An 18,047-nucleotide genomic window follows, 5' to 3' on the forward strand; every position below is an offset into this window, starting at 1 on the left:
TGGTAATCTCTATTCAAGTCTCTCAGATAGTCAAATAGCAAATAAAAGAAATTAATTTTATTTTCTTAAATGAAGATAATAAATAGCTTAATGCACAGATTATAATAATTGGCAGTATACAAGCAAGTTCAATTGTAAACAGAATAAAGCTGCAATAAAAAAAAGTGTCGCTAATCATACTACACACTCCTTAGCCCATAGAGGGCCTACTCTTGAAAGTTTAACCCAGCAAGGATTTTTTAAAAATTATTGTCTTATTAAAAGAATCAAACCAAGCACTGGTGCAGCTGCTTCTGTTTGGAAGTCATCCACCTGCTGCACCCCATCTCTGCGACAGGGGTTGGTCAGTCCTTGCAGAAGACAGAGGGGCTTCGCCAGGCGTTAGGGGTGTCCGTGCGTCCCATGGGATTAGACAACAGCCCCGAGGAGCGCAAAGACGGGAGGAGGACAACCACCACCACACTGGCACCACAGAGGTGCTGAGTATTTCCATGTTACAGGCCAGATCCTCTGCCCAGAGGATATGTGAGGGTTTACTGGAAATACTCTGCACTCCTTGAAGGGAGGAGTTAAGAGCACTTATCTGCCCCAGGGCTGTATGCAGGTGCTGAGAGGGGAGGCATTTCCCCTTGGAGAGGCAAAGCCAGAGAAGTTCTCCTGTTCTGTTGACCTCTGGGGTTATGGAAGTTGCAAAAGACACCAAAAAAAATATATAAAAAAAAAATCAATCTGTGGAGACATTTTAGTTTACGTAAGATTAAGTTTATGTAAACCAGTTTTCAACAAGAATTTTTTAGTAAAGGCCTTGGAGTGTGTGTTTATATATAAATAAAAAACCCCAAAGGGCCATGCTTCAATCCGACAGAAAAGAGAGGAACAGACTGAAAGCAAAAATCCAGATCCTACATTTAAGCTTAACTGACTTGGATCAGAGTAGATCCGCTGGAATCTGGCATTAGCACTAACTTGGGAACAGTATTTCCATTTCAAGGACATATCCAACATTTCCATTTTGTGAGGAGCTGAGAGTGAGAATGTTCCCTTGAGAATATTCCAAAAGAAAACAAAATTAATTCTAAAACACATTAGGAAACACTTTCTCATTTAGCATAAGAAGTCCTTTGAAATAAATACAGTATTCAGTAGGGGACAACGAAATATTACTACTTGTCCCCTTCCCCCCAATTCTTTTTATCTTTAGTGTTACATAGACAGAAAAACACCTTTAGCACACAGTAAGAATACCAAACCAGAAGGGTACCAAGGTTATCTACAGGGCAAACATGAATGTCTAACTGACGTTGTCCAGGTGGCCTTTCCTCCATCTGTATTTGGTGCAGTCACTCCATTTCAATCTATTTCCAGAACCTGTAAAATCCCAGTGCTATTGCCAAGCAAGTAAATACTGAAGCTGTTAAGAGAAAAAAGAAAAGGAAATATTTAGCTGAATGCTAAATTGTATCACTTCTACATACAGGAAGTTAACTGCAAACAGCAGGAAGAGCAATAACAGCAGTAGAGCGGAGCTTCCTAAGCTTCCTGAATTGCTGCAGGTGTGACAGAATAATTCTAGAAGACAACGACTGGCCTTGGAGGCAACATCCTGCACTGTGGCACTGCCCAGGTGGTGAGGTGGGAGGTCAAGTGCAGCAGCCTGGGGAACTGCGTTTTCAGGGACACGCCTGAGTAACTACGGCAGGCTACGGTCACTTCCACTATCGTCACCCACCTGTTGGAAATGGTCTTACAGGAGAGATGGCCGTATTGGGTCTCGCATTAGGCGTAATTAAAATGATTTCCCACTGAACAAAACAACAAGGAACTAACAATGCATGTATCTGACACAACTTCGGGGAATCTCGGCAGCACCCCCGAAGCCTGATGAGCTGTCCTTCAGGTGCGTTACACTGCTGTTTCAATTAGTGTTAGAATAAAGCCAATTGTGGTTCCCTTTGAACTTGTTCTCACTTCCAAATGTAACGCATTGCTCTTTTTATCCAGCTCCGATCCAATAAAAACGTCACTGGTTATGTGCATACTGAGAAGACAATCTTAAATCAGGCTGCAATTTGTTCTGCGTGGCCGGGGAAAGCACCAGTATTGTGTCCGCGGGGGACTGAGCGGGGGCAGAACTGGTTGCTCTCAGACTAGTCCCGAGTATCAGCAAACTTTCAGGGTAACTTAAATAAGCTCAGGAGAACTCTTGGAGCGACAGTGCCACATAAACGCCTGCCCTGCAGCAAGCGGAGGCACTGTCAGACTAGACAAGGTATTTAGGCTTCTTTCCTATTCTTTAAAAAAAAATTTAAAAGATCATGTCCGTGTTCCTCCTAATCCCAGTTCCGGGTGCAGTCCCAGTCCTAGTCCTAGTCCAACCACAGCAGTGCCTACATGTCCCCACCTCTTCTGTGTTCTCTGACATGCTTCTTTCAGCTGGGGAGGAACCTGTCCCCCCAGGTCCCAGGTACCTGCTGTTACACAAGTGACTTCTTGAATTAATCCAGCATGTATCCTTGAGCAAAACCTGATACATCCACAACACAATACTGGTACTCACCTCCTTGCCTATCACATACCTGCCAAATAGCGTATTGTGTCGAGTTTATTTGATTCCATGAGTGTTTTTAAGGAAGCTATTTCAGTGTCAATTTTGTTACTGATTTCTGAGATAACACTGTTGGTACTTGAATCCTGAAACATGAAAAAATAGCACGTATTTGACAGTGATCTCTAGCCCTTTCAGCTTTGCAAAGCCAAACACCACCATGCTACCAGCAACAAGAGAAACAAATTTCCAACCTATCATTGAAGTAAAATACCTAACGGGTGAGAGACCTTAGAAGACACAGACCGGCATTTAACACAATGCAGGAAAAATATTAAAGAGGGAGACAGAAAAAGAGAAAACTCAGATCACACAGATTTTGTCCCTGATATGCCAGTGCCTCCTGAAGAAGGCACTCTACAGTGCAGAGACAGCATCCCGAAGTTTTTGCAAAACAAAGGTTTAAGCATTCGCAAGCCATATCCAGAGGAGGGAGGAGATGCTGAAGGCGGGACACGTCCGTCTCCAGCCTCTCAGACTTCAGCACCTGCTAGCAGCTCGGAGGACTTCCAGCCCTTGAAATGCCCGCTGGGCAGCAGGCACCCGAGCCACCCCCGGTACAGCTGCCAGTGCATCTGTTAGTGCGGGGAAGGGCGGCAGGACAGCGCACACCCCGCCTGTAACCGCCTGCACGTACAGTCCTCAGGAAGCGAGAGAGCGCGCTGCACGCCTCCTGCCTGAGCGGCGCTCACCGCAAATCCCACACCTCGGCAACAGACGTGAGCGATGCAGCCTGGCCTTCTGCTTTTCGTGTTCCAAGATCCATTCACTTTCACAAAGTTTGGGGTTCACCTCACACCCGCCATGTAACTCTGTCCTGCTCAGTATAAAATGAGCTTTGTTCAATACTTACTTTTTTATGAAACTCTGTAGTTGCTTCCATCAGTTTCCTCTCCTGATCTGTGAACTGTGGATAAAAGATAAGTTACAATCATAGTAACAGAAAACAAGATGCAGAACTACTACGGGTATCTTCGTAGGCCAGCTTACCATATCCGTCACTCTGCTCCTTTCCAGGTTTATGTCTAGCTTGCTGTCAGCTCGGATTTTACCGGTTTCATTCTTTAAAGCAAATAAAGATTATGAAAATAACTACTTGCTTTCCCTAATAGGAGTGTCTAGGTACTTGCTCTTTACTTACCATTAGCTGCTGTTTAACTTGATCTAATTCGATTTTCATTTTCTAAGTGGAGAGGAGAAAAAAACATATTACAAATTCAGAAAACTGCTGACGAAGTTAATCAGTCATGTGAGCGTTACTGCCGCATGACGCAATCATTCTTCTGTTTTTCTCCCAATGGGGCAATTTGTTCTTGATTAAATATCCTAACCAGTGTGTTCCATCTGTGCAGCCATATATAATGTGCTGGGAATTTTGCTCAAAATAAAGGGATTATTTTGTAATAATGTAATAATTTTAGAATAATTTTGTAATGATCCTGTTATTCTGAGACTAAAGACAGCAGAAAAATACCAAAATGCTGTCACACAGAAGCGAAACGTGTCTCAATCACCAGTTTAAGTCGCTGCAAAGAAACGGCTGACTACTCTCCCTGCACTGTACAGCTAATGGTGACAAGACTCTACCAGAACCCCCTTAAATAAAAATACAAAAGAGGATTCTATATGTGTAGATTTTTTTCTTTCTTTACAGAAGAACTGAGCAAGACTTATCACATGAAATATATTTTTATGCAATCACAGAAGCTGTAATCTACAAACACTTCACTGATAAAAGCATCCATAATTACATTTACATTCATGTTTTCTTCCACAAAAATGCACAACAGGTATAATGCAACATATATTACAATTTAACTGCTTAATTACAAATATTAGTACCTCATTCTCCGCTCTCAAGTTTGCAAATTCACTTTTCTCCAGGATGACCATATCTTTTCGAATGGAGTCCAAATGCGCCATTATCTGCTGTAAAGTTATTTCCTTCAAAACAATCAAACACGGCATTGATTAAGTTGCATGATTTGTTCTAAGTAAAGGAACGTGCAGATTTTTAGGTCTCAAATTATGGAATTAGCTACTGCAGAGTGCAAAAATGGGGAGACTCTCCAACAAGAAAGTGACAGAATTTTATAGCTGCGATTTGTCTGAAAGCCTCAAGAGATTTTGGCTTTATGCTTTTTCTGTTGCTTTAATACACTACTCTGAATTTAAGCAAAAAATCCAGAGGTATCAGCCCGAGTAGCTGTGAAATGGATCCAAAACTACAGGTTAGTCCTTCATTCACTTCCACTTTCAATGAACTATGGAGCATTACAGAATCCCAGGTTGGAAGGGACCTCAGGGATCATCTAGTCCAACCCTTCTAGGAAGAGCCCAGTCTAGACAAGATGGCCCAGCACCCTGTCCAGACAACTCTTGAAGGTGTCCAATGTGGCCGAGTCAACCACTTCCCTGGGGAGATTATTCCAATGGTGACTGTCCTCACTGTGAAAAATTTCTCTCTCGTGTCCAGTTGGAATCTCCCCAAGAGCAACTTGTGTCCATTCCCCCTTGTCCTCTCCATGGGACTCCTTGTAAAAAGGGAGTCTCCATCTTCTTTGTAGCTGCCCCATAAGTACTGGTACATGGTGATGAGATCCCCTCTAAGCCTCCTTTTCTCAAGGCTGAACAAACCCAGCTCTCCCAGCCTATGGCAGCTTCCCAGTCCTTTGGTCATCTTGGTGGCCCTTCTCTGGACCCCTTCCAGCCTGTCCACATCCTTTGTGTACAGCGGGGACCAGAACTGTACACAGTGCTCCAGGTGTGGCCTGACAAGCGCTGAGTAGAGCGGGACGATTAATTTTTGGTTTGATCCAGTTCCCAAGTAAGCACTTCCATTTCTTGCCCAGAGTCATCAAAAGCTGAAGACTTAATAATATGAGTATCACAGTGCCCTTTCAGCGCTAAAAGCGTGAGGCACACTAGTAAAACATTGCTGGAAAGCAGTAAAAAAATCCTTCCTGCTGCTTGGATTGACAAGCTCAGACTTCAACTGCTATTTGTGAACTACAGAGTGAAAAAAAAAGAAAATAAAGGAAGATACTTCGTATTTTAGAATCTCAAAAGTGATACTCCTTTAGCTAGCATATGGAAGTTACCCTGCTATTTAGCACAGAAGATGCCTTATCTTTCATCACACCTCTGTGGGATTCTGCTTTTAAAGCTTTTAATGCTGAAAGCCAGCAAAACAAAGAGCTCTCATTCAGACTGCAAACAAACGGGATGTCTCAGATCCTATGTTGAATTCTTCCATTCCTTAAAACATGCCCTGACCCAACTTCCACTGAAGTCTGACTTTACTTCATTGAACACAACGAAGTTCTTACAATTCCTGGGAGAACTTCAGTCCCATTTACACCGAGGAGGATAATTTTCCTCATCCCATCTTAAAACATCCATCCCCAACACTGACTATAAAACCAGCGCTCCTGCCTAGTGCGATTCCATGCAGGTGATATTTCCCATGCTAACTTTTTTACGTTAAACAGGATCTCCAGAAAGAAAGGTTTCCATTTTGATGAAAAAGAACAGAGTGACACAAGTTCTTGTCTTCTGAGATTCATAGAAAAAAAGTTAGATAACTTTTATTAAGAATAAATGCCAGTAAGAAAAGTCTGTTCGAAGTAAGGCTCAGCAGTTTAAATAAAATAGCAATGAATGCTTAATTGCATTAACTCATTGAAGAAGAACGGCACGTAATTGCAGCTTGCACAGCCTTCCTGAGTAATTATTAAAGCCATGACTGTGCATCAGGGCTTTATTATCCTGGCCCCAACATCTAGCCTACAAAAACACCCTGAAGTTCTTTTTATTTTGGCAGTTCGTTAAAATGAAGCCTGTCACCGCCTCGACTATGAACAGACTAGCCAGCCATGCTGCTTCACTGATTCACCGCCTCCACACGTGTCCACAAACAATAACCTCAACATCTAAGCCAGGGAGACACCTCAATGCTTCACTGGGCACAGGCTCTGGTGCTGACCTGGCCAGCACCAACAGCCAGGTTTATACCAAGTAATTCAGAGCCCGCTTCTGTCCCCGAGGGCACACAACACACCACAGATTATATCCAGACGGCTAAAATCTCTTCCCCCTAAACCGGGGCAGCTCTGAACACCCCGCCTCATGGGAACAGTTCCTGGCCCTATACTTTCACACAAACGGTGCCCAGGTCAGGGCTACCAAGAGCTGGCGCAGGTCAAAATGGAACCAGTGGCTCTGGACAACCCTGCCACAGTGTTTGTGCTCACACCCTCGCCATGTTTAGCTTTTACTATAGATGTAGCTTTAGAGACTGAAATGGAGAGTAAAATCATGAAATAGTTTTAATGGTAGTTTATGAATAGGAAAATAGGACAAACACACCTTATCTCAGAACAGAACGGACATATTTACTCCAGTTCAGTAAAAACACTGACAGTTTTCTGCTATTTCAGGTGTTCTTGTTACACCCGTGAACGCCTCCTTGAGTCTCTCTTTTGCTCTCAGCCATTGTGAAGCACCATTAAAAGTCTGGGTGCACCACAGCACTTTTCAGCAGCAAATGAAGCAACCTCTGCATTACATTTATATGTTGTGGTTGCATTTGGAAAACACTCCTGTGAGATGAAACGTGTAAGATATTACTATTCTTAATACCACCTTGAAACTTAGGAAAACCTCTCAGTGAAGTGTCTATAGTTCCATACAGAATTGCTCACTTGTCTTTTAAATACACAAAAACGAGCCGTTATGGTTACACAGCGCTGCATACGGACACCACAGATCACTGTTTACCTGCTGAGCCTGGGTAACCATGTCCTTATAGACCGTGTCTAAGCTGACATTCGACAGGGTTATTAATGCCGATACGATGGTCTCCGCTTGCTCCTTCCCAAAGCCTAGAAGACAGTTGAAGGATGACAGTTCAGGTTGTATTAGAAAGCTGGACGAAGAGAAGAGCAAGAGGTACATAATAAACTAGGGACACTCAAGTGCTGTACATTGGTACAGCAGCAGATGGGAAGTCGCATAGTGACTGGGAGCTGTCAGCAAGGAGCCAGTCACTGTGACTTTTAACTAGAAGAAACACGGACTTAATGCTGCAAAAACCTGAAGCACAGTAATTTTTCATATACTGAAATAGTCTACGCATGCAGCTGACAGGAGGACAAGATTTATATACGTTGTTTATCTGCTCATGCGTTACAAAAATAATTCAGCAAAATTTGACTTTATAATGAACTTTGACAAGTTCTGTTAAAACCAGACTTACCTGGAGCTACAAAGCATGCATCCTATAGAATAATAAAGTTAAAAAGTCAGCCTGCATATATTGAAATTGTTCAGCACGGAAACAAACGCATGCAAAACATTTTAAAACTACTGCATCCACCGCCTGCAGAATGAATTCAAACTGGGATTTTTGCTTTCTGATGATAAAAATTACACTTTGTCTGTAGCTGGGTGCAATTTTGAAGCGTTAAAGATGACGTAGAGTGAACAGTGGAAAAAACCCCAAACCTCAGCTGTCATTTTTGCTGTATCTGGTCTAGAGCTGAGAGCTTTGGCCCTAAGGACTTACTTCCGGCAGTCTCACTGATGTGTCGTATTTCAATTGACCCGTTTTATAAAGTGGGATCAATTAACTTTTTGTTGAAAAATGCTTTCAGGGCAAATTATGTAGAGAAATATGCCACTTCTCCCTTCTAAAATACTGGCACTGTCAAGCTGCACCGCTGGTTTGCATTACTAAAAAAAAGCTATACGTGCTTTGTGACAGTTTCCTTCCACTAAGAGGTGTGATAGCACTGCTTCAGTTCCTCTGAATTTTCAGACTTAGGTTTTTGCCAATTCATTATTTTTTTTCTTCCGCTACAGCAGGAACTACCCTTGTTGCATGGAAGTTTAAAAAATATGGAGAAATTCATATATGCAAGAGAATGAAGCCTGAAAACTGCCTGCAGCAAGTTTGAGAAAAACTAAGTGCCCCCCTCACATCTGTGATGCTTGTAGGTTTTACCTGTAGAGCCCTCTCACTGCGGCACTCTAGTATTTGTAGAAGTTACAGAACATATTAAACTGAGTAACACCACAGCGTACCAGCACCAGACAGACTTCACCCCACCAGTTCTGAAGGAACTCAAGAAATAGCGGAGTTAGTACTGAGGACAAGTAACACCTGACAGCCTACCTTGGTTACCTGAGGACTAGGAAATGGCAAATACAATGCCAGTGTTTAAAAACAGATCCAGAAGAGATGTAGGGAACAGGCTGACAAGTCTGACACGCACGAAAAATCAAACATCATTAGTGAACTACTAGGAGTCTTCTAACTATAAACATATCATCATTAAACCCAAATAGTGGAAAAAATCCTGTCCTCAGATTGGATAAAGCTCCAACTGTCACTCAGGAGGAAGATCTTGGGATTTTAAAAAGTAGTTGCTAGTCTGATGAGGATATCAATTCAGTGCTTAGTAGGGATCAACAAAGCAGACCAAACCCTTAGGAATGACTAGGAAAAGGACAGATGCAACATTACGTCACCATCCAAATCCATGGGACATTCAGCTGTCAAAGAGCGCCAGCAGCTCCGTTCCCTCCCCTATGAAACAGGATGCGATAGAAGTGGAAAAGGTTTACAGAAGGGCATCATGAACGATCAGAAGTATGGAAAGGCTACTGCTGAAGTTAAAATTCAACATGCTAGGACTCTTCTGTTTGGAAAGAACGATGGGGGAACATGACAGGAATTTACATAATCACAAATGACACAAGAGATCAAATGCTCCTCCTTCCCCCTTCCCAAAAGAGGGCCGAGTGTGCAACAGATTAGCCCTGTAGAAGCCAGATTCTGCATAAACAAAAGGAGCAGATGTCTGAAACTCCATTAAAAAAAAAGGATGTTTTGGGTACTAATCACTTTACGGTGGCTCAGGGACTGAATAAGCTTGTGAAAACATTTCCACTGAAGGTTACTAAAACTCACACCTGACCCAAAATACCTTCAGGGTGAAAACAACTGGAGGCTTAGAAAGTATGTGACACATCCTACTGTACATCTGCCCCTTTTCAACACACTTCTGAGGGCACTGACTCAGCTGCTGTCAGGAGACAGGACCCAGGGCTGGATGACCTTTCACCTGACCTCAGACAGCCACACTCACAAAATAAAAGTGCAGGTATTAAGAATGTATCACAGCACCATGCTGCTGCAAATATTTCTAGTTAGGAAAAACCTGAAGTTACTGTTAACAGGCTAGTAGAAGAAGCATCTATTAAAACTTCATTTTTGCAACAAAACAGTTCTTTAGATGTAAAGTAACGATAACAGTTTTGAACTGTATTTATTCCTCAGCAGGAAGACGTCCCTCCTTCACCAACCTCCTCAAGAGGCTGCCAAAACAGTTTATAACACAAAGTATTGGTACTCTGGGAAAATTAATGGCATTAAAAGTTTTAGTACTTAAACTAAAAGTTTTCCTTTTAATTACTTATCAGATATCACTTACCATGGGCTTCCAGATCCTGCACTAAAGCATGAGTATCAAAAGTTACCTTCCTCTGCTCCAGGGGAGTGATTTCAACTCTTCTGACATCATACGACTTCCTAATGAGCGTGGCAGCAAAACCTGGAAGTGAAAACATGTGCTTTAAACTTAAACTCATTAGTTTATCACACAATAGGCCAACTTTAATTTCTTTCATCATAGCAAAGCTGCATGGAAGTTGCAACAAAAAGCTGGGTCCTTTTGACAGCTTGGCTACAGCACACACCAGAAACCATCAATCCCTTTTCCATAGGAAATCTATATTTACTAGGACTCATATCAATCTTAATTACATTTGTATAACTAGGAGGCTCTGCAACAGACAAGCATCCTGATACACCAAAAATAAAGCACCCCAACCAGTTCTATTGTAATATTTGAGAAATATCACTGATATAACTTTCCTATTTTTAAAACATCAGCAGTTCTAACACACTGCCAATTTCTGCTGCTTACAGCTTACATAATTCATTTGGTTCTTCACAGAATCCCTCAATCACATTCTTTTTACACTTTCTTCTAGTGATAGTGATCTATCCTTTCCAGCAAGGAGAGTGCCATGTGTAAAGTTAAAGCTACAGATTTTTTATTTCAGCAAGTGAAGCAAATCTAATGTTCAGAATGAATATATTGGTTCACCAGGAAAGTAACTGGGAAACAAAGTGATACAATGTTTGCACCTAATACCTCAGAGATAGGTATTAGTTAAAGATCCTCCCTATTTATTATGTGAATGCCTTCCCACAAGATGTCTCACTGCTTCTCCTGCTTTATTTGAAGTATATTTTCCCCTTCATCTTATCTTTGTGGGCCCTTACACATTACAGATTCTATTCTGATAGACTCTTTGTTATCTAAAAAGCCCTGTTACTTCTAAATCCATGCTTATTTGAAACCTTTCTCACTGCTGGCTCTCTGCCTTAAGCAAAATGTTGTTCTGTATCTTATCTAGACCTTGACTCAAAAGCTTTATATCATTTAAACAAATGTTTATTATTAAAGTTGTATTGTGCCACTGCTAGATAAATCCAGTTACAAGTTACCTTATACCTACTCTAACGAAGTGACTGTTACTAAACCAGCTGTAGCATCCAAAACAAGTTTGTATAAGATTTAAGACAAAAAGATTTATGTTTAAGTGCATGAATGCTGAATACTACATACAAATAATTTAAAACAACTCTAAACTTCACTGCGGAATAAAATATTCTTTTCACTGAGCCATAACAGCTTTTAAACATGCAGCTCTTTGTCCTCTAAATGCATTAGCACTTTTTTTTTTAATGGATTGAACATATATATCGTAGAGACATTCAGTCAGAAAAGCTGATATTACAGCACAAAGCTTTTGGTTGCCTAGACATGCTGCTCTTTTTCCTATCGCTTCACTCTGCTATTGACTCAATAACCGAATCGTTTAGGTTGGAAAAGACCTCTAGGATCATCAAGTCCAACTGTTCACCTGGCACTGCTAAGTGCACCACTAAATCATAGAATCATTAAGGTTGGAAAAGACCTCTCAGATCAAGTCCAACTGCCAATCCAACACCCCCAGGCCTCCTAAACCATGCCCTGAAGTGCCATGTCTACATGACTTTTAAATACCTCCAGAGATGGTGACTCTACCACCTCTCTGGGCAGCCTCTTCCAATGCCTGACCACTCTTTCAGTAGAGAAATTTTTCCTAATATCCAATCTAAACCTCCCGATGCAGCTTGAGGCCGTTTCCTCTCATCCTATCACTTGTTACTTGGGAGAAGAGACCAACACCCACCTCACTGCAGCCTCCTTTCAGGTAGTTGTAGAGAGCGAGAAGGTCTCCCCTCAGCCTCCTCTTCTCCAGACTAAACACCCCCAGCTCCCTCAACTGCTCCCCAGCACCCTTGTTCTCTAGACCCTTGCATCAGCTTCAACACACAGCTCAGCCCAAATGCGTCCTCAAAACTCACTGAAGCTTGCACAAGCCGTACCTGAGGCACCCTTTCGTGCTGACTTTCTGCACCCCTTGGCTAATACCCCCCGCCCCTTCCGCCTCACACCCTCTGCCAGCCCCCATCACCTGCCGAACCGGCTGCTCCTGCCCACAGAGCACGCCCTTGTCTCGGACCTGCCACAGCCCCAAAGGGAGGCCCACGGTGCTCCCTCACCCACCGCCCAGGGACAGGCCCCCACGACCACTCCCAGGCAGCCGCCCCAACAGGGGGCCAAGTACGGCCCTCCGGCGCCTCTCACCTCTCCGAGCGGCCGGAGGGAGCAGGGGCTGGGCCGAAAGCAGAGCCGGGCCCCAGCTGGCCCCACCGCCCGAGGTGAGGATAGCAGCCGCACGCCGAGCGCCCCTCATAGCGGCCCGCCACCACCCGCTGCCCCCACTGCGCATGCGCCGCACCCGCCCCTTCCGGACGGGCGCCGCGGGGCTCGCTGGGTAGCGTAGTCCCCCGGGGGCGGTGGGGAGGTGCTACGGCGGCCGTGGCGCATGCGCAGGCGGCGCTTCTGCCGAGCAGGCGGTTCGGCGGCGGCGCCGTGTTGGTCCCTCAGAGAGCTGTCCCGTGTCTTTCCTCGCCGTTTATAATCTCACGTTGCTGCCCGCAGCCCGGCTGCTTCAGACCACAGGCGTGCCTCATAGCTTGGCCAAGGCGTGGTGGTGCTCAAGGGGCTGATCTGTAGCATATAAGTCTGGGTTGGTTGAGGTTTTAGGCCAGTGATGGCAGCGAGCGGCCTGGCCTCTGGCGCTACAGCATGTGTAAAAGGTGTTGATGCCTGTTGAGAGCCGGGATGAACAGGCAGGGTTAAAACACCCACAGAACACGGCAGGTAGAGGAGGAGATAGGAAACAAAGTCTGCAGACTGGTCTTGCTTGGAAAATGTACAGAGATGGGCTATCCAGAGAGAGGCCTGTGTTGGTGGGCTGGTCCAAGGGCTCAGAGACAGGCAGTGTTCAGACACTGCGCAGAAATGGAAAAACATAGAACCATAGGATCATTAAGGTTGGAAAAGACCTCTTGGATCAAGTCGAGCCATCAACCCAGCACCCCCAGGCCTCCTGAACCTTGTCCCAAAGTGCCACATCTACATGTTTTGAACGCCTCCAGGGCTGGTGGCTCCACCACCTCTCTGGGCAGCCTGTTCTAATGCCTGACTGCGGTTTCAGTAAAGAAATTTTTCCTAATATGCAAACTAAACCTCTCCTGGCGCAACATCCTGGTTCTTGTGCTGCAAATTAGAATAAGGGACACCTCATGTTGCTACAGGACAGTGTGTGTACCCTGGGGAGGTGTGTGGTAAGGGATCTGGCTGAAACAACTCATGAAGGTGCGGTGGCTTTATCTGTGCTGTGCTGTGGAGCAGCAGCTAGGCAGCCTTGGGGCCAGCTGAGTCGCTTGTGTATGTTGTCAGCCTGATGGAGCATGGTACATGGGTACATGGTACATGGTACATGGGACTCAAGGAAGGTGTGCCTGGTGTTTTGAGCCTTCCTCAGAGAGTGTTTAAACCAAAGTTTGAGTAATGTATTTTTTTTAATCTAGCCAAGCACAAGAGCTTGTCAAAGGCTTTCCTTGTAAGAGCCCTGACGTTGTTTGGCTTCAGGACAGAATGATTTCTGGGCAGGCAGAGTTCAGAGACAAAGCCTAAAACAGGCTATACAGAATTCAGAGCAATTCAGAGCTCAAGTTCTGAAAGATGAAACTGTAACTCTGGATCCTCATGATTTTGAACTCTGAAGTTTTACAGCTGCAACCTGTTTTCATTTTACCCCCTATCAGAGCAAAATGCAGATTTCACAGCCTCAGAATATTTTTGCAAAATTGAATTCTTGCTTTTCAGTTTGTGCTAGTTACAATAAAATGCATTAGGCTCTTTCAGACATCTGTTTCACTGTAGAAGACCAGGGATGCTGAAGTTACATACAAGTGCAGACTGAAAAAGAGGATTGCTCATAGTACTTTTTAGAAAAAGTTCTAACTGAAATAGTAAAGTTTGAGAGCCATGATGTAAGACATATGTGAGTGAAAAAGGTGCATTTTTTAGCCATCACCAGCAGCTGTAGGTTGTCTGAACTCGCCCCTCTGTGCTCTTCCCAGAGGCCTGCTTCTCTCACAGCTAGTACACTGCAGTGCTTTGAGCTGGGCACACAGAAGTCCAGGCTTTCAGAGCAGAAAAGCCTCCTTGGTAATAAAAACCCCTTGATTTTCAGTGACTTGAAGGTCCCTTCTGCTGCCAGGTTGGCTTGAGCCTTCATGAATTGCTCGTCTCCATTCAGTGGAAGGGGCTGTCTTTTCAGTGGACTCACACACGTGGAGCTTTGGCCCTGCCTTTTTTCCTCCTGTTGGTAAGAGCCAGTTGGGGGAATCTTAATTCATTCAGAGGCATTTTCTTTTTCAGGGTGCGGCTTTCATTCAGAGGACTTCTAGGATGATAACGAAGGTGGAAGTAACATGTGTATGGGATATTTGGGGGATGAAGCACTGCTGCCAGTGGCAGCTCTCTCTGAACCACGGTGATAAAGAAGGTAAGCAGCGGTGGAACTCACTGGGAGGGCGCTCGCAGGAAAGCAAGTGCCCGGTACCTGTGCTGAGGTTTATTTTCACAGCCCTTCCATGGTAACAGATGCAGGATTCAGCAGAAATGCTTGAACAAGCCTAGCCTTATTTAAAGCACTGAGGTTCCAAGTCAACAGCTCCTGTGTTGCCAAGATACAGGACTTAGAAAAAAACCCCAACAATAGCAACAAAAAGCTGTCACTAAGGGAGAAGCGCCTGAGCTCTGTGCCCTCTCTGCAGGGACATTATTATTCAGCACTAACAATGTCACACGCAGGCTCAGGGTGGCAATTGCTCCTTGAGTGGCATGTTGTCCTTTCCAAGCACAAAGGCTTCCCTCACAGGACAGAAAGGCTGAGCGCCCCAGGGTGCTGATTTTCTACTTCAGACAGACAGTGAACCGGCAGACTGGATGTTTGGAAGCTGTAATTTCTGGCAGCTGGTACCAGCAGCTGAACTAGGTTCATCTTAGCAATATAGAGAGCTGCTCTAGAGAAAAGGGCGGCTGTCCCAGCTTGCCGTAGGAGGGCAGCAGCCTACAGCCAGACAGGGTCTGACAATGGGACTGTGTATTCTGATCAACTCACCCTCTCTCTCTGTTTTATTTATTTTTGTTTATACAAATACAGTGGAGGGTGGCTACTCCTATGCTCTCAGCCAGCAGTCCTACAGCTTTTGCATGCTCACAAGTAATCTCCATATTGTCTTTTCATCCATCTAGATGAGGGCCTGCAGCAGGGATTGCTTCGTGCTGCTGTACCCTGCAAAGGTGCTGTAGGGTAGAAGGCACTCCCCTCAAAGAGATGAAGAGAAGGAGGGCAAGCAGATGTGGACCCCCAATAGAAGAATGTTGAAACCAATGAGGTGGTTGGAAAGAGGGAAACAAATGAGACAGGATAACTAACTTTTTAACCTCCCCCCATTTTTCATACAGTATATACTTTTCACTATCTGGCATCCTTCATGGGAGCTCCCTGTTGTCTCCCCTGAGTTCAGGATACAGATCAAAGCTTTAGCATTGTCCCTGGTGGTGCTATGTAGTCATTGGTATGTGGGGCTGGAAAGGACCATCTGTCTTGAGTCTGCTTCTGCAAACAACAAGCACACATACTGCCTCTTACCTCCTTGTTTTCTTTGAGATCTTTCCCAGCCTAGAGCTGATTTTCCCACTGAATCACCAGCAAGTTCTTTTCTTGAGTTTAGGCAAACCAAAGATTTTCAAAGCTAGGTATCCCCTGAACTGTGTTTAGAAACCTAAACTGCTGCTGGGTTTTCAGAGATGTTGAGAACAGAATGCCCTTTGCTCTACTCTCTTGTTTCTGAATATTTCCGAGTCCCCCACCCTTAGAAGAGGCCTGGGCTGTGGCAGTGCAAGGCCTCTGTACTGGCCATGCTAGGGAGCACAGATCCCTGAATTGAGCCCTTACAAACCTCGTCTGGGTTCTGTGACCAGTTTCAAACAGACAACAAACAGCTACAGCAAAGCAAGATACTATTTAATCTCAACAAATGCAACAGAGTATGAGAGAATGAGGAGTTTGAAATGGTAAAAGCGTCCAAGTGATTGTTTACATGCCATAAGCCGTGCCTCCCTGTCAGAGCTGGGGCTGATGGGCAGGGGCCTCACATAGATTTTATTTCCATGGATGCTCATGCAGAATCCAACCCTTGTTAGTCCATTCTCTGCTGTCAGCCTCTTGTCAGTCTCTGGTGGTCAGGTACTGCTCCCACAGCTTTTGTTGAAGTTTGGAAGCATCATGTTCCCTGTGAAAAGATAGTTCCAGTATTGTCTTTTCATGGTGCCCGTCCATGCTTCTCCAGAGCAGTTTCTGGTCATTTGGGTAGTTTTGTAGCAGTCCTGCTGCTAAGTGAACCAGTGTGGAAATGGGTAAAGGAGACAGGGAACTTTGGTAGCAGTGGTAGGTGATGCCTGTCTCCTTGAGTCCTGAAGGACTCTACCGCAGTCCTGAAACTGGAAAAAGGGAGGGTCACACAACCACTGAGCCTTGGGGGAAAGAAGCCAGGTGGGTCTTTTGGAGAAGGTTGCCTTCAGACATGCTAAAATATCTGCTGGGACTCAACCTGTGAAATTTGCCATGATACAAAATGGCGAAATGTCTTGAGTGCAGCACAAGTCCCTCATCCTCTCCCAACTCATCCTCCACCTGGTATTGGGACCATCTGTCTGTATCCCAGCCCCAACGTACACCTGCATACCGCCCCTCCCAACTCTATTCTCCCATACCTCATGGGGTAAGAGGGGAGTATTGCAGGGGGCTGTGCCATGGGAAGCAGAACTGGCTGATGCCTCCCCCACCACACTGCTGAGAGAGCCAAAGTGCAAGATACAGCTTGGGAGGCAAAGGTGAGTGAGGTCCAACAGCCTGGAGTGGGACAGAAGGCAGCTGGTATCTAGAAGACACTTGCTATTAATCACAGTATTGTCCCCTAATCATTTCAGCACTGGTTGGGATTGTGTATATTTAGCAACATGAGACCCCCGCAGTGTAAGTCTCTTCTTCCATCACTACTTGGGTCGAAGCGTTGTGCTCTGGCTCTCTTCTGTGTTACAAAGGCAGGCTGCACCACTGCTGGCTACTCAACAGGCTATTGTGCTTCAGCAGTTTGCTAGCAAACTTCTGTCAGAATTTCACTCTCATTTTTCAAAGGTATGTTGCAGGCAGGATGTTGTTACCCAGCAGCTCTCCGGAGTTCCTTAATGTCTTTATGGAAAACCCACAGGAAAGGGCTGGTATATTCCACTCAGTTTTGAACTGATTGGAGCTTAGGAGCTTAACTGTGCTTCAGAAATATATTGAGACAAAGAGCAGGGAGCGGGTGAGTAATTCCAGTGCAGATCAACAACAACAAAATAGATTCTGTATTCCTCCTATAAAGGAATTCACTGAGCCATGCTTCCTGGAAAGCTTTCTTCCTTCTGGAGTGCCTATCACCGTCTGCTCCCCAGCTAGATAGGCACATTTGCAGCAAATTAGATTACCTTTGAAATAAACACGCAGGGTGGGGCACAGGAGTCTGTGGTAGGATAGGTCAGTGCTCTGCATGATTAATTTAGTTACATCAGACTCAGATAAATCTTACCAGATTTAATTTAGATGGAGTATGGGCAGTGGACAGACAGACTTTGAAGCTGTGGTTGGTATTAATGACACTCTGTTGACTTTCATCCTTGTCAGTGTCTTGAATAATATTGTTTGAGACCCCAGTGGGGAGGGGAAAAACAGGATAGTGAAATACAACGCATGATCACAGACGTATTCGATTAAATCTCATCTAAGTTGATGAGGTTGCTATAGTCAATGGAGCCATGCTGTCTTATAGCAGCAGAAGCTGTTGCTTGTTGTTTGT

General features: G+C 44.6%; 1 protein-coding gene across 2 annotated transcripts; it reads right to left on the minus strand.

Annotated features, from left to right (window-relative positions):
• Positions 1-37: 37 nt before the first annotated feature.
• Positions 38-12,529, minus strand: CCDC90B (coiled-coil domain containing 90B). 2 transcript variants are annotated; one of them, XM_064441424.1, is made up of 9 exons: positions 12,373-12,529; positions 10,148-10,221; positions 7,385-7,488; positions 4,448-4,549; positions 3,747-3,788; positions 3,596-3,667; positions 3,459-3,512; positions 2,577-2,691; positions 38-1,411 (listed from the first exon to the last, which is right to left on the minus strand). In XM_064441424.1, the coding sequence occupies exons 3-9, from the start codon at positions 7,403-7,405 to the stop codon at positions 1,356-1,358; spliced, it is 462 nt and encodes a 153-aa protein (XP_064297494.1). In that variant the 5' UTR covers positions 7,406-7,488; positions 10,148-10,221; positions 12,373-12,529; the 3' UTR covers positions 38-1,355. The 2 variants fall into 2 exon arrangements, with proteins under 2 accessions (XP_064297494.1, XP_064297493.1); XM_064441423.1 differs by having other exon boundaries at positions 10,102-10,221.
• Between the last annotated feature and the right edge of the window lie 5,518 nt (positions 12,530-18,047).

The sequence above is a fragment of the Phalacrocorax carbo genome, chromosome 1 (assembly GCF_963921805.1).
Source record: "Phalacrocorax carbo chromosome 1, bPhaCar2.1, whole genome shotgun sequence".
In the NCBI taxonomy this organism is placed as follows: Eukaryota; Metazoa; Chordata; class Aves; order Suliformes; family Phalacrocoracidae; genus Phalacrocorax; species Phalacrocorax carbo.